This window comes from Crinia signifera, chromosome 1 (assembly GCF_055691185.1).
Source record: "Crinia signifera chromosome 1, ASM5569118v1, whole genome shotgun sequence".
NCBI classification, from domain to species: domain Eukaryota; kingdom Metazoa; phylum Chordata; class Amphibia; order Anura; family Myobatrachidae; genus Crinia; species Crinia signifera.
The window spans coordinates 149,548,231-149,563,616 of NC_139217.1; the positions used below are offsets into that span (position 1 = coordinate 149,548,231).

The 15,386-nt window shown below is 39.9% G+C and overlaps 1 protein-coding gene across 4 annotated transcripts in view; it reads left to right on the forward strand.

Annotated features, from left to right (window-relative positions):
• The window catches only part of RUFY3 (RUN and FYVE domain containing 3), a 119,378-nt gene extending 103,992 nt beyond the window's left edge, over window positions 1-15,386 (forward strand). The window contains exons 15-19 of one of the 4 annotated variants that reach the window (XM_083174541.1): window positions 2,693-2,828; window positions 6,475-6,545; window positions 6,973-7,006; window positions 9,318-9,392; window positions 14,812-15,386. In XM_083174541.1, the coding sequence (XP_083030667.1) occupies window positions 2,693-2,828; window positions 6,475-6,545; window positions 6,973-7,006; window positions 9,318-9,392; window positions 14,812-14,955 (460 nt within the window). In that variant the 3' untranslated portion in view covers window positions 14,956-15,386. The remainder of the gene's footprint in view (window positions 1-2,692; window positions 2,829-6,474; window positions 6,546-6,972; window positions 7,007-9,317; window positions 9,393-14,811) is intronic. The other 3 variants (XM_083174542.1, XM_083174549.1, XM_083174554.1) reach the window with 3 other exon arrangements.

Sequence of the window (15,386 nt, forward strand, 5' to 3'; positions counted from 1 at the left end):
ATTGCCTACCTGCCACCCCATGTAAACAGTGAGCGTAATGACCGGCACATGACCTTATCCCCTCATGGCTCTCACTGAGGCTCCTCATAGACGGCACACAATGATCTCTGTAGCTGCCATGGCCTCCCAGCAGCCACTGATGTTGTCAGGAGTCCGTGTCATGCCTTTGTACTGTATCCATTGGGAAGTGTAATCCCCCAACGGCTGGATACATTTACTGTATAAACCCTGTATACTTTATACATCCCTATTTATACACTCGCCTAGTTCACACCTGATCACAGGGCAAAGTTCTCAAAATGGGCAAACCCATGTGCACTGCAGGTGTGGCAAATGTAACGTGCAGATTTGGGTGGAGTGTGGTTAAACTGAAATCCTATATTGCAGATAGTATTTACCCTGCACAGAAAAAAAATGTACTCAAATCTTACTGTCTCTGCACCTGTTACATTTGCCACACCTGCTAGTTTTGACTATTTTAAGAGCAAATTTGCCCTGCGATCAGTTCTGGATTAGGCTCTATATTCCCAGAAAGCTGGTTAGCTAATTACTGACCAAGCTAAATATTTTCGTAGACTTGCCCTAATATCCCTTTTAAAAACAGGGCACTTATGATTTACACAGATTCTATATAAATTAAAGCCTGCATTTTACCTGGATTTAGTCAAGCCACAGAGTAAATTATAGGTCTAGTAAATTAAAGGCATATTGTGAATTTGCATCTGTCCTTGAATTGCAAATCCCAGTGTGCCCTGACCGGGTTATTCCACATTAAATCAATACAGCCATTTTCATGACCATCACCGATTTCAATGAAATTTGCTGTGCTTGTTAGGTCTGATGAGAAACTAATGTACACCAAATTTCAACACCATAGGTTGGATATTTATGGAGGTGGAGACATTTAAAAAATATCAAAATAAGCAAATTTACTGCCGCGGGGGTCTTTTTGTTTGCCTGTAATTGAGTTCTAATTAAGACCGAGAGATGAAATTAGTGTCGTTTTGAAGCTTATGGCTAGAACTTTTCACTTCAATTAATTTAGTAAGGTAGTACTAAAAAAAAAGTTGCAGCTAATCTTTTCACAGTGTCACCATCTCCATCACATGCCACTTTTCTATGGGAGGTTGCTGAAAAATAACACTTAACTGGAATTGCTCGTGACCGCAAATAATGAAATTTTTTCAATTTTTTTATGCTGAGAGGCAGCTCCATCCGAGAATTAAATGATCTTTGTAACGATCGGATACTTTTCCTTAAGAAAATGATATCTACGAAAGTGGAATAAGTTTGTTTAACGAAGTAGAATTTAAAGACATTAAAGGATTTGTCACTTGTGTGTATGATGCAGAGTGGTGGGTAGCATGTGTTCTTGCCATAGATGAAAAGTACGAATTAGTAAAGGTCAATTTTTCAAACCCACAAGGACCATCCCCATCATACAAATACCCAGGGAAACCCGACATTCTTCTAGTTCATTGTTGTGAAATACAACAGTAGACCCAATGACTACAACAGGACATGTGTACACCATTGCAGAAAGAGAAAGTCTGTCTGCAACTTCAAAATTAAACTCATGGAAAGCATGAACAAAACCTGGTCTGTTATATATATTAAGGTTATATTGCTGTTTTTCAAAACTTTATAATACACGGTCTGCAAGTGAGAATTTTGTATGATTTAGCTGCATGCTTGTCCGTAAATTATTCTTTTCTCATTATCCTATGGGAGTCATAAAGTGAAATTTGGTACATGTTTAAATGAAATATGGAAGAATTATAAAAAGGGGAAAATATCCCCTTTTTTTTTTTAAAAATGAGGTCAAAGGTTATTAAACTTTATTTTTTATTTTTTTTAGTACTACCGTACTAAATTAAAATTGAAAAGATCTAGTCCTAAGCTTTAAAATTACATTAATTTCATCTCTCTGTCTTAATTAGAACTCAAGATACAGGCAAACGAAAAGACTCCTGCAGCAGTAAATTTGCTTATTTTGTTAATTTTTAAATGGCTCCACCTCCAAAAAATATCTGACCTATGATGTTGAAATTTGGTGTAGATTAGTTCCCCCCCCCCCCCCATCCTACTGGTACACTAAATTTCATAAAAATTGGAGAGGGTCAGTAAAATATTTTTATTTATTTTTTATTTATTTTTTTATAGGGTATTTTGATGTGGAATGACCCGGCAGCATGTTCAGACTTCATTTCAAAACATCTAGGAGCATGAGGTGTTATAATTTGTACAGTAGGTTAATGAGCTTTTATAAAAAATTTTGCAAACTATCAGATGCAATATTATCACGTCTTTCATTTAAACTGGCCTCACTGCCAACATTAGGGTATTTTTGGGGAGGGGATGTACACTGGTGTAACCGTGTACATATCATTAAGCTAACATTACAGATCATTCGTGTTTTAGGTACTTAACCCATTGAGTACCAGCGTTGCTGTGAGAGATGTGCAAAATATCCGCTAAAAATGCCAGGGCCGTAGTGGAGGAATATGAATCACTTTTAGTTATTGCCGGCAAATGATCTGAAGTCAATCATTTGAAGTTTAGGTAAATATTGCACCCCTGTGAACGAGGCTGCTGTTTTTAGCGGTTATTTTGCACATATCTCGCAGCAATGTTTGCACTCGAAGGCTTAATATATTGTTAAGTAAACATTTTTATTTTGTTCTACTTTTAGTTCTCATTATGAATCTGAACTGAAGAAGGAACGGAGTAGACGCTCTTCTGGAAATCAGAGCGAGAAAGAATCTCCTGAAAAGAAGTACACACCTTTGAGAATACCACAACTTCTCCAAAAAAACACAATGAAAACGGTAATCTAGAGTTCAAGCTTTTATTAGTCATAAAGGGATATTCAGTCAATGGTTCTGATTCAGATCTGATCTCTTATCTGCAACTTTACAGATGACTGTGTAGATAGCTGCCACCCAGATGGAAAGAAAACCTGCCCTGTGCAAATCTGCGAGAAAATTGTAAATGGATCGCTATTTGCTCTTATCTGCAAATCCATATGAAAGATTTTCCCTCACCATAAAAAGATTTTCCCAGTCTGTGCAAATATCAACAATTATGACCCTACCACAACTCGCCGACAGATACATGGCTGATTAAGGCTGGCACTACCGTGACACACCCACCCTTAAAACGCCTGGACAGGCCTGTACTGAATTTTTATGAACACTTCCAGGAAAACATCCGATTACCACCCAAAATCACTACCTTCCTGTTCGTCAAATTGCGAGGGGATTGTGATTAGATATTTGGGGGATTTTTGTCACTTTTTTGGCTCATACATGTGCACAACCATATGTACTCACATGTGCAGTTATTTGATAACTGTTAGGATTGCAAATTCACACAACAGCTATAAACTCACGTGCAAATTTTGGGGATTCCCCAAACGATGTTGCGCTTGGTGTTGGAGCAAAAGAGTGTAAACAGTTTATGCGTGTTATATTAATTTCATTTTATTTTATTTTTATTATTGTTTATTATTCCTTCATTTTATTTTATTTCATTTCATCATTTGCTGAATTCCTCTCATTCTTATTTCCATTATACCTGCTTTTCTACCATCCCTATCCCCCCAACCCCCATCCCCCACACCTTCCAACAAGCGCCTAAATATCCCTTTTGCTTTTAGCAAACAATACCCCAGCTATAAACTCAGAATAGCCCCCAGTATTGACTATCATCTATGTATTAAGATTATCTGGCATCTAGAACGCATGCATCACTTACAGATTTCCAATCAACTCCTGTGCACAATAAATGCACGCCCTAGGTTTCCTGAATCTTCATCTTGAAAATAAGGTGGGGGCATTAGCAGAGCCTGCTTTTGGCTCCAATCAAAGAGCTATTTAACTTTTACTACCTCTTGGTTCTGCTTAAACACACATTACAAAAGCACAACTGTAAATGGTAAAAATGTTGTGCAAAGAATACAAAAATAGTGCAACTGCACTGGCAATAATGAATAGTATAGGGAATGTTCAGAATACCAAATTAAACTCCAAATTCGAAATTCTTTCCAGGTGTTATGACAATCTTGTCTGCATCTTTCTGTTTCATTGATAAAATGGTTGCAGTGTTTATTTACGTAGGATTAATGGGTCATTGGGCAACTGCTTTTCTGCCTTGGCTTTCTTTTTCACACTTCATTGCAAGTCAAAAATAAGTGGTCACCTCTGATCTTTTTTGCACGCATACAATTTTTAACTCTTTACCCCTTAGCTCAGTCTGCAGGCCACTGACCCTGGTCTGCTCCCTCTGCCTACCTCATCCCCTTCTTAAGGGGCGTATTTCAACTCTATATGGTTTTATTTCTTGCCAAACTCCTTGATACTCCAAACCATGAGCTCCAATGGGTAAAGGACTTGGGAAATCCACCGGATGATAACACATGGGCTAAAATTCGTGAGAGGGTTGCTAAAGCATTATGGAAAATGCTTACAAGATCTACTATATATGGTGCTTGTTACCTAATCAGTTTACATAAAAAAAAGTGTAGCTCTGCATCAGACAGTGTTGGAGGGTATGCGTTAAAGAAAGTACCTTTTTACATATTTGGTGGACAAATGTTGTACCTTTTTACATATTTTGGTGGACAATGTTGTACGGTTTTGAGACGGCATCTTCCAGATTTTCTCTGAAGTCTTTCATGCACAAATTACTTCATCATCTTGGTCTTTACTTCTTGGCTGCCCAATACAGGATCTTAATAACTGTACAGATAAGCTTTTTATGCATCTTTAAAAAAAAAATAGGGGGTGACCAGGGACTTTGGAAGTGAAAGGGTATTAGGTGGGGGTTATTCAGAACTGGTCGCTGGGCTGTAAATGTGCAGGACTTCACATGCGTTCACGTTGTTCCATGAGGCTATCCAGCAACAACATCCAGCATCTTTTCTGATAGCAAGCTGTTCTTAAGGTGATTGACACGATGCCGGCATTGGGGGTGGACATCTACCATTTTCTGGAAGTGTCATGGAAAACGCAAACGTACACGTCAGCTCAGGCCCCGATTAGCCTGTTTCTATCGCACTGGCTGAGTAGGTTACGCACAGACTATACACACTTGAAAAATCATTCTATGGTGAGTGAGTTACGAATGGATTTGCAGTTTATCGCTGATCTGTGATATTTTCGCAAGCCTTTTGTAGACCTTTCACTCTGGTGAGACAGTGGCTATCTGATCACAGGGCTCTGCAAATTAGCAGAGAAGCTATTCGGTATGACTAACTTCCTAGGTCTTAAACATAAAATAAAAGTAAAATTAAAAGAAAACAATCGGGCACAATAGTCACGTGGTTGCTCCACTAACCAATATATATATTTTATACCAAGATTTGTTAGTTAATATGTATTTAAACAGTCTGCACATGAAGATGGACACGGATCAGCCATAACATTACCTTACCTGCCTAACATTGTGTAGGTCACTCTCATGAAGCTAAAACTGCTCTAACCCATGATAACATGGACTCCAATAGCCCTATGAAAGTGCCCTGTGGTATCCAGCACCAAGACATTCGCATCAGAGCCTTTAAGCCCTGGCTTAGACCTGTCTCTTTCTGCACATCCCACAGATGTTCAATCAACTTGAAATCTGGGGGAATTTGGAGGCTAAGCCATACTGAACTTTTTTTCATGCTCCTCACAATATTCCTGAACATTGTTGACAGCATGTCAGGGCACATAATCCAGGTGGTGTGTACTTGGTTTGCAGCAATGTTTAGGTAGGTGCTACTGGCACAGTAACCTCTGCATGAATACCAGGACCCTTACACAGCAGGCTGTGATGCTAATTTGTGCTACAGAAGTTCTGTGGGACAGAACCAGACAGGCCAACTTTAGCTTCCCACAAGCATCAATGAGCATTGACCATGTTGCTGAATCGCTATAATAGGAACATGCCTCAAAACCTGCCATTTTGGAGATGCTGTGATCCAGTGGTCTACCCATCACAATCTGCCCCTTGTCAGTGTCACTCAGATCCTTGCGCATGCCCATTTATCCTGCTACCAACCTATCAACTTAAAGAACTGAGTTTTCACTTGGTGTTTTGACAGGTGCCATTGGAACAAGATAATCAATTAAATTTCAGTGCTTTTAATGTTGAAGCTGATGGTGTACACATGACTAGTAGGATAAATGATAATTAAGCTATTAGTCCTATAAGTTTGGAGAGACTGATTAAGTCGCTGGGAAAGATCACCATAGTGTTTATTCAAGTGCCAGGTCTATGTACTGCGATTCTCACCAAACTCTCTCTATCTCTGTGAATGAGAGTGAATGAGAATTGGTAAAGCAGTTAAGAAGGTAGCACTTAATGCTTTTAGAGCATGACGTTGAATATCCGTATACGGATGCCATTGTACCCTTGTTAGAGTTTAGAAATATAGCATTTTCTGATTGGCATGTAAAAATCTAATTGATCTAAATCTACTGATTTATGCAGAATGCACAACATAAAAGACTGGATGAAAATATGAGGGCTTCTGTGAATGAAACCGACACGACTCCAAACAAGTATGTCCTTCTTTACTTGATGTCAAATCTGCTTTACATTAATATTTTATGTTTTTGTTTTCTTGATTACATTTTGCAGGGTTCACTAACTAAGGGTGCTAACTGGAACTGTTTAGTCAATGATGTGAGATTCATACAAGAAACTGTGCTGCCCTGGTCATACTAGTAAGAATTGGAAAGCCTTAAAAGGGTTCTTCATATGGTGAATATTTCATCCGTGAGGATTTTTCTGACATTTGGAAAAATCTGCACAAATTACTCGCCAATTCTGAGTTTTGAGGTGGTGTATATTTTCACTTTCCTTTCCCATTAATAAATCCATTGTACCGTTTTTGAGTTATTTTTCATATAAATGTACATTTTGTTTTTCATAATGCGATGGAGCCTTAAAAATACTCATGTCATTTTATTCTATTTTTTTTTTCAGTTCATTGTCCTCTTCTATTAACAGCGAAAGTGAGGTTTGTGATGATTTCTTCTTTGTATAGTATATAACAAAATAAAACAGTGAGGTTTTTAATATTGCGTGATAAAATATTTAATATAGAACTGTATTATTACATTTATGTAATGAATAAAAGATAAAGTAATAGTTTCTAAAAAAAAATTGCCAAAAAATGTTAAATGAAGTGTTTTATACTATATGGGCAGTACGGATGGTGTAATGGTTAGCATTACTGCCTCAGAGCATGGGTTCAATTCCCCTAACTGTGCCGAGTTTGTATATTCTCCCCGTACTTGCGTGGGTTTCCTCCGGGTACTCTGGTTTCCTCCCACATTCCATAAATATACTGGTTATTTGGCTCCTAACAAAAATAGACCCTAATATAAATGAGTGTACATGTGGTAGGGAAATGTTATGCTCACCGTAAGGGAGACAGGAGCCAGGTGTCAGACGGGGACTGGAGGACTGAGGTGAGCCAGTGGACGTGAGGAGGGCCCTCCCTGGGCCTGTGGGAACTCGTGGATGAGAGCTTGGGATCCTCCTGGATTCTTCTGGGTAGTCACCCAGGACCCCCTCCAGCTCAGCCCACAGAGCACACCAGCGAGCCTTCTTGCCTATAACAGTCCTGTTCCCTTCAGACTGACTATGTCTACCGGTACTAGCCTACAGTGTAGGCTGAACCGGGGGAACCAGAGTGAGCTACCGGAAAGTATAGAGGGGACTACCCTAACTACAGGACTAAAGAAATGACAAGGGATAGAGGAATGGGCTAAAGGAGCAGTGCATGCTGAAGTCTCACTAAAGAGAATAACTCAGTGTAAAAGACAATAACAAATGCTAGATTGGTGATCCACACAACACACAGGACATACAAGTGAAATAAGAGAGCACACAAATTACAGGCTAAGAGCCTGCTAAAAGGGTGACGGCCCTTGTAAGGCCTCTGCAACAACTCCCTAATTGGTTAAAGCTGTAGCAGCAAAGGACATATGCTATACTACAGAGAAACTTTGGAAACTCTATTTAGCAAGATATAAATGGACTGCATAAATAGGTACTGTTACTTGCATTTAGCACAGCTGGTAATCAGGCGGGGAATAACTCTGGACAGAGCAAACCAGGAGGAAACTGCAACAGGGACCGGATAGACATGCAAGGCAGACAGAGAGTTCTCCACACCAAACTCTATAACCGGCATTGGACTGCCCCCAAAAAGTGTCTTAAAAAGGCTTCCCTGACCAATAATAGCAACTTCCCCGCTGGAGGTAATTTAAGATTACTGGTTCTGCTATTTGATAAGCTTGCCTGAAGAGGTGAGTTTTCAGGGAATGCTTATAGGTTTGGAGACTGGAGGAGAGTCTTATTGTGCTTGGGAGGGCATTCCACAGAGTGGGTGCATCCCGAAGAAAGACCTGCAATCGGGAATGGGAGCGAGTAATGTGGATGAGAGATGCAGATCTTGCGATGAGTGTAGAGGTCGGGTTGGAAGATATTTTGAGATAAGAGAAGAGTTGTATGTTGGTGCAGTTGGTTTATGGCTTTGTGTGTAAGTAAAATTATTTTGTATTGAATATGGTAGAAAACATGTAACCAATGCAGTGACTGACGAGTAGCTTTGCAAACGATGAACGTCTGGCTAGGAAGATTAGCCTCTTGAAAGGGTTCAAAGATTCACAAGTGGAGCTAATTATTTCACTTGATTCTGCGAGGAGACCTGCAAAACATGCACTGTGTGGGGTTATGAGGACCGACTTTGAGAACCTGTGAGATTAGATGCAGCAACACCATGGAATAGGGGTGACACTTCTATGTTGTTATTAAGCTGCCAATTTCAAAAACCAGTTTATTGAAATTTACATAGTATATTTAGAATCCTACCTCTTTTTCCATCTGGCAGCATAAAGTTTTCCCAAGGGAATTATTCTCTGTTATGTAGAACCATCAATTGTTAAATAAATACGCTTTTTATTACACATTGTGGTATTTATTTACATTTTTTACATTTATCAACAAGGAAAACACAGAATCGAAAGACCATCGGCCCAGCAAAAGAAAAATAGACTAGACTAATCCTTTTATCACATTAGAAATAATGAGTTTATTAATTTATTGAGTATCACATAAGAAATGCTATAATATGTTTAACTAATTTATTGATGAACCAGCCATGGCAATTTTGTCTATAAGGTAATTTATTAGGTGGCCCTATCTGTAATACAACAAACACATATATAACTGTATCTTCACTGCCAATTCCTCCTCCTCTCTTAGCTGTAGTGAAATAATAATGTGACAAATGTGAAATTAATATTTAATACCTATTGCAGGATCAAGATAGTGAAAAGAAGATCCTTCAAATGTGCCAGTTATGTCGGGAGGAATCCAGTATATTGCTTACCAAGGTAGCTACTTTCTGTTAAAATGTATTAGGTAGGGCTTTTAGTCAATTTTCTCATTTGGGTGATATGAAAATGTAGACTAGGAGATGGTACGTGTGTGTGTGTGTGTGTGTGTATTATGTGTTGTAAATATATGGGATAGATACCTATTGTTGCTCAGTTAGGTATAATTGTTGCTCAGTTAGGTATAATTGACATCAAAGTCAACTTAAACTGAAGTATCAGTATTTATTGTGGATGCAGAGCCGTAAACTTAGTACATTTGAGAAAAAGTACATGGAATAAAATCAGTACGTAGCCGCACTGTAGTAAAAACTTTGTGCAGGAGAGTTTATTGAATATTTAACCCTCTGGATCAATATGAGCATAAAACATGAAGGTGAATGCAGTGCCATGCATACTTCTGTAGTAATATATTAGGACAATTACTGAAGTGATGTTCCTTATAAAAGGTATACACTGTTCAGATACTGTATGTGACAGATACATTTTATCTGACTGTCTGAAAACCAATCGATATCGTGGGAATTAACACACAGTGCATGGCCAAACAATGTTTGCGTTTTCTCATTGGAAGGAGGCCTTATCCCATTCCTCAATGTGGCTGACTTGCAGCTCACAAATTATATCAGTTCTGTCAGACATACTGGATGCTGCGACATGTCTGACAGACCAATAATTTGTGTTGAGTTGCAGCTACACACTATGCAATCATCAGGCCAATCTGCAGATCAATAATTGTAGAAATATGTAACATTGTGCACAAACACACACAATAGCATTGGTGTATAATCTGTTCTTGATTACTGATATTGTATTGTAACCGTAACCTGTTTAGATACAAGTCATGGTAATACAATCTTAATACTAAATATGAGACACCACAACTATCTTTATCCACTTTTGAAAAAAAGTGACTTGCTACATAAGGTAGAATTCAATTAGGCAAAAGATATAATATAAAGATATAAAAAAGGGGGCGCTAATAGAATGTAGCTGGTTTGCACAATAGCTGTAGCAATGAAATCAGGGGAGTCACTCCCTTAATATGCAAAGCAAAAAATAGATGGGTTATGCTGCGCTTCAGTTTATCTGATACCTTTAAGATAAAAATAATAATAATAGTAGTAATACGATTATTTTATTTAATTAAACAAGCATGCTTTAAATAAATGGATTTTTACATTTTTACCCGACGCGTTTCACTGTATAGCAAACAGCCTTTTCACCTTGAAAAAGCTGTTTGCTATACAGCGAAACGCGTCGGTGGAGAGGTGTGGACTTACTGTACACCCAGTGATCCTGACCCTGTTATTCTGTGGACCATCCACCAGTAAAATTAATCTTTCTTGAAAGACCCTAGGCGGACACAAAAAAAACTGTACCACCTGTGTATGTGGACATCACCTAACCAATATTGCCAACTGGTTCAAGGGAGACAGGTATATCCAGCCTGCTGTTGCAATACAGCGAACTACCATCTCACCGGAGGCAAGATACCTCGCCAGTAACATCACAGCATTCCATCAATATTTCTCCAACCAGACATTGGAAGGGTCTTTTTTCAGATACCAGGATAGGTACTAAACTGCTACATAGGGAGGGGGGGGGCCTAAACTGCACACCCTGGACATATGAGGTGCTACCTGCTGAGACCTGTAGTGCAGCAAGCAGGAGGAGGAGTTTGCAGGTGCACACTAAATATAAATGCTAGACCTTTTAATATCTATATTGCATTTCTGAGGTTATTAGCATAATGATGGCCATTATTATCGGCTTGTCCACCGCGTCCAGGTTACCTCAAAAGGACAAGTCCCTAACAGTACTCTGAGACAGGTCCAGGGCTCAGGACCCCCCCCCCCCCCGGCAGAAACACCCCATGGCATCACATTGGTGTGAAATTAAAGTGATAGTAAAAGGGATAAGGGAAATTATATGTGATAAGACTTACCTAAGTAAGAGGTAATAATAAATGTGAAGGGTGCTACATATATACTAAACAAACTAAAGGGGTGATGGAAAGTGTACGATATGATGCCATGGAGCAGCCCAGCAATAGCAGCCCAAAGAGCCCCGTGCCCCAAACACAGTCCCACAGACTAACACTCAGCATATATGTATAGTAGGACTTACCCTCATAGTGCCTCATTGACTGCTTTTTTATGAGAATTTTAGGCAATGGGTCTTGCTACAATCAGTAAGGGGGCATACATACGGGGTGATTTTAGCCAATTTTTAAGCGATCTGTCTAGATTTCTTAGAAATTAAGCAGGGATCACTCTGTGAGTATGCCCTGGAGTGATGGCAATGTCCTGTGTGTTGCCATTGCCTGCTCAGATCTTGACCATGTGTCGTCGAGATCTAGTCAGATCGTGCTGTATGTGGTTCAAGAAACTAAGTTTGCTCAGCATACTATATATCACTGGTGCATAGCATGTGTGCAGCGATGTGTACTGACGCTGTGTGCTAAACTACATCGCTTAGCACATGGCTGATGTTGCCCCATGTTTAAGGGGCTTAAGCCTGGGTCACGCAAATAATTCAGTCAGTCATGTAATCACTGAAGGGGGAAAGTAACATACTGTAATAGATTATAAGGAGAAGAAAAAATAATGTAGGGGACACAAATCAGGAATGAAAATATAGTGCAATGTATTTGAGTGAGGGGGCCCTAAATAGGTATGTGTTCACTCTGTAGGATTTTTTAGGGCAGGCTACTTTTTTCAATGGGTAGGGCACATTTTATATTATAAAATTACAGTAGAGACAAATACATTATAAAAATTATATATTCTGTTGTAATGACCATTACATATTATACCACACACCATAATACCCATTACACATGATGGCACACAGGGAAAGTTCTCATTGGCATGTTAGTGCGGTGGGGGACAGCATAAGGGCTCACATTGCCACACACACAAAAAGGGCAGGGTGCATTTTGAGGTTTAAAAAAAAAAAATGGGCAGGGTGCAGCACCCTGCAAAAGAAGCTTAGAGGGAACACTAGGCATAGATTGTAAGCTTGCGAGCAGGGCCCTCCTACCTCCATGTCGGTTTGTATCTACCCAGTTTGTTTAATCACTGTTGTCTCCAAAAGTGCAACGGAATATGCTGCGCTATATAAGAAACTGTAAATAAATAAAATGGGTATCTTGCTTATGGCCCACATGAGGTTTAAATCCACATATGCCATCGTATTATGTGTACACCCAATCTATTGATTACTTGCATTGTTTATTAAATTGTCCCATCTGGTATACACATCAGATGTGATAATGCAATGTACAATGCTTTAAGCTGGGTACACACTATAAGATCATTTATAATGAAAAGCACGATAAGGATATCGTTAATGATCAAATACATTTTGTATAGATAGATAGATCGATCTCTTTGTTAAATGTGTGCTCACTATGCATCTGATTTAAGGCCAATAATCACAGGGTGATTTTTAAGCAATCTGACTACATTGTTTAGCAATAAAGCGCACATCGTCCCATGTGTGTGTACCCCAGTGGCTGGTCCACACAGATCACTCAGCACACATAGCTGTTGCATGGCATGTGTGCCAGCAATGTGTGCTAAGTGATCTGTGCTTAAGCAATAGAGAGTCAAATTTGGGCGAGTTATTTTGTTTCTTTGCAGGGTAAATACTGGCTACTTTATTTTTAAACTGCAATTTAAATATCCGTTTTAACACACCCCGCCCAAATATAATGCTCACTGCACATGTTACATCTGCCCCCTATTGCAGTGCACATGTTTTTTTCCCATTTGAGAGAGAGATTTTGGGATCAATTCTGAATCCGGCCCATCTCATTAATCATGTTTGCTTTTATGGGCAGGTTTGTCCTGCCCCAGCAATACTCACAACTCCAGGGCAGCAGCCAGTCCCGAGGGCATACCACTGAAGTGGTTAATAAGCATCTTATAGGTCTGTTACAATTCCATTCCATTTTTTTTTTCCGTGGTGGTGGTTAGGGAAGGGGGGGGGGGGGGGGGGGGGCATTCTTGGTTTAACTTTGCTAATGATGTTAGCAGGTGTTTCATTTTCATGAATGTTTAAATTATATTTAAAGGGTTTATCAAAATCAAGTTACTGCAGTGGCTCTACCATTTCCTGTTGGTCAGATATTAGAGTGTCGAATAGAGGATTGGGAAAGTAAGAACGAGCAACCATCTGCTTTAAGACTGACTAGAGTCATGCCATAATCAAATGAAATTCTGTAATTATGGGTATAACGCTTTAGGAATGATTGGTAAAGGTGGCATTAGTGTTTTCCACATCAGTAAAGGTCTTCATAAATACTTGGGGGGGTGTTCATAAATTACTGTAGGTTATTGTCCAGCCAGGGGCTCTCCAGTTATTTCCGATAAGCTTGCACATGCAACGGCTCATCAGGCACACAAAAATGGTGCTAAAGTGGTCAAAAATACACAGATTTTACTAAACCTGAGTGTTGTCAGGAGCAAATGTATAGCTAATTATAATTGGTTAGCTCAAAAAAATAAATATTTGGGGCAGAACGGATGATGTAATGGTTAGCATTACTGCCTCACAGCACTGAGGTCATGGTGTCGATTCCCACCTTCACCCTAACTGTGTGGAGTTTGTTTATTCTTCCTGTACTTGCGTGGTTTTCCTCCGGGTACTCCGGTTTCCTCCCACAATCCAAAAATATACTGGTAGGCTCCCAACAAAATTAACCCTAGAATGTCTTTGTGTGCATGTATATGTGGTAGGGAATATAGATTGTAAGTGGAATATGGATACGTTATATAATACCCCTTTTACACCGCTGCAAAACCCGGGTGTAACGCCGTGTCCCTTTACACAGGACTTCTACCCAGGTCCTGACCTGGGTAGAACACGGCTAGGACCTGGGTATAGGGCGGTGTAAATGGGTACGCCGGGTCATGCGACTTGGCTCCCATTTACATCAATGGGGGACGTGCAACCTGCGGACTGCAGCGTCCGCAGGTTGGATGGGGGGGGCACAGCATGCGCTGCTGTCTGCTAAACGCTGCAGACAGCAGCGGAGGAGGTGAATGGATGCTTGTGTGTGGCATCCATTCACCTCCCGGATGACGGCTGGGGGCAGCCCAGCAGTTTACCTTGGTGCTGGGCTGCTCCCAGCACAGCGGGCTTGGAGATGTCATCTCCAAGCGCTGCTTTCGTCTACACTGGGGGTGGGCACTGCAGTGTAAACGGTGTAAATCCCAGATTGGATCCTTTTTCCAAATGCTGGGTCGGATCCTGATTACCTGATGAAATTTTATTGTTAATTGGATACTTCCCAAAGTTTAGACAAGCAGTTGTCAGGGAGTATTAACAGAGGGTTCCATTTTTAACCACTTATTTGATTAAAATATTTTATCCAGTGATTTATTTTTATTGCATTATGGCTGTTTTTCAGAATGAGTGCAAGAATTGTGGCGGGATATTTTGCTCCACGTGTTCATCAAATGAAATTCCTCTTCCTTCTTCCATTAATCCTGAACGAGTCTGTAACCTCTGTCACAAGAAACTGATACAGCAATATAGTAATAGTCCATCGTAAACACCAGTATATAGATATGACAATACAGTAAGTGCAACATGTGCTGATTAACTGGAATAGACCAGCACACAACCCATTCAGATCCATCTAGAAATGGGTTTGTGTGTTTTGGAAGAGCCAGTGCTTTTTTTTTTTATCTGTACACATGCAAATAAATGTATTCTTTAATTAAAGGGTTCCTGTTACCCCCATCAAGGACCCCAAACTAACCCCCATGTCTACTAGTACAGAGTACAGCAACGCAGAATCCGCTTTTCAAACTAAAAAAAACCTTTTCATTACCGTGTATCATCCATTCGCGCTGTTGCCTTCATTAGCATAATCTGGAGATGTCCGTCCCAATGTGGGCTAACGGACACTCCCCTGTGATGCTTTCTCAGCCCCCTTTACTTCCTCCTTCTCCCCCTCCCCTTTGCTGAGATCTCGCAGCT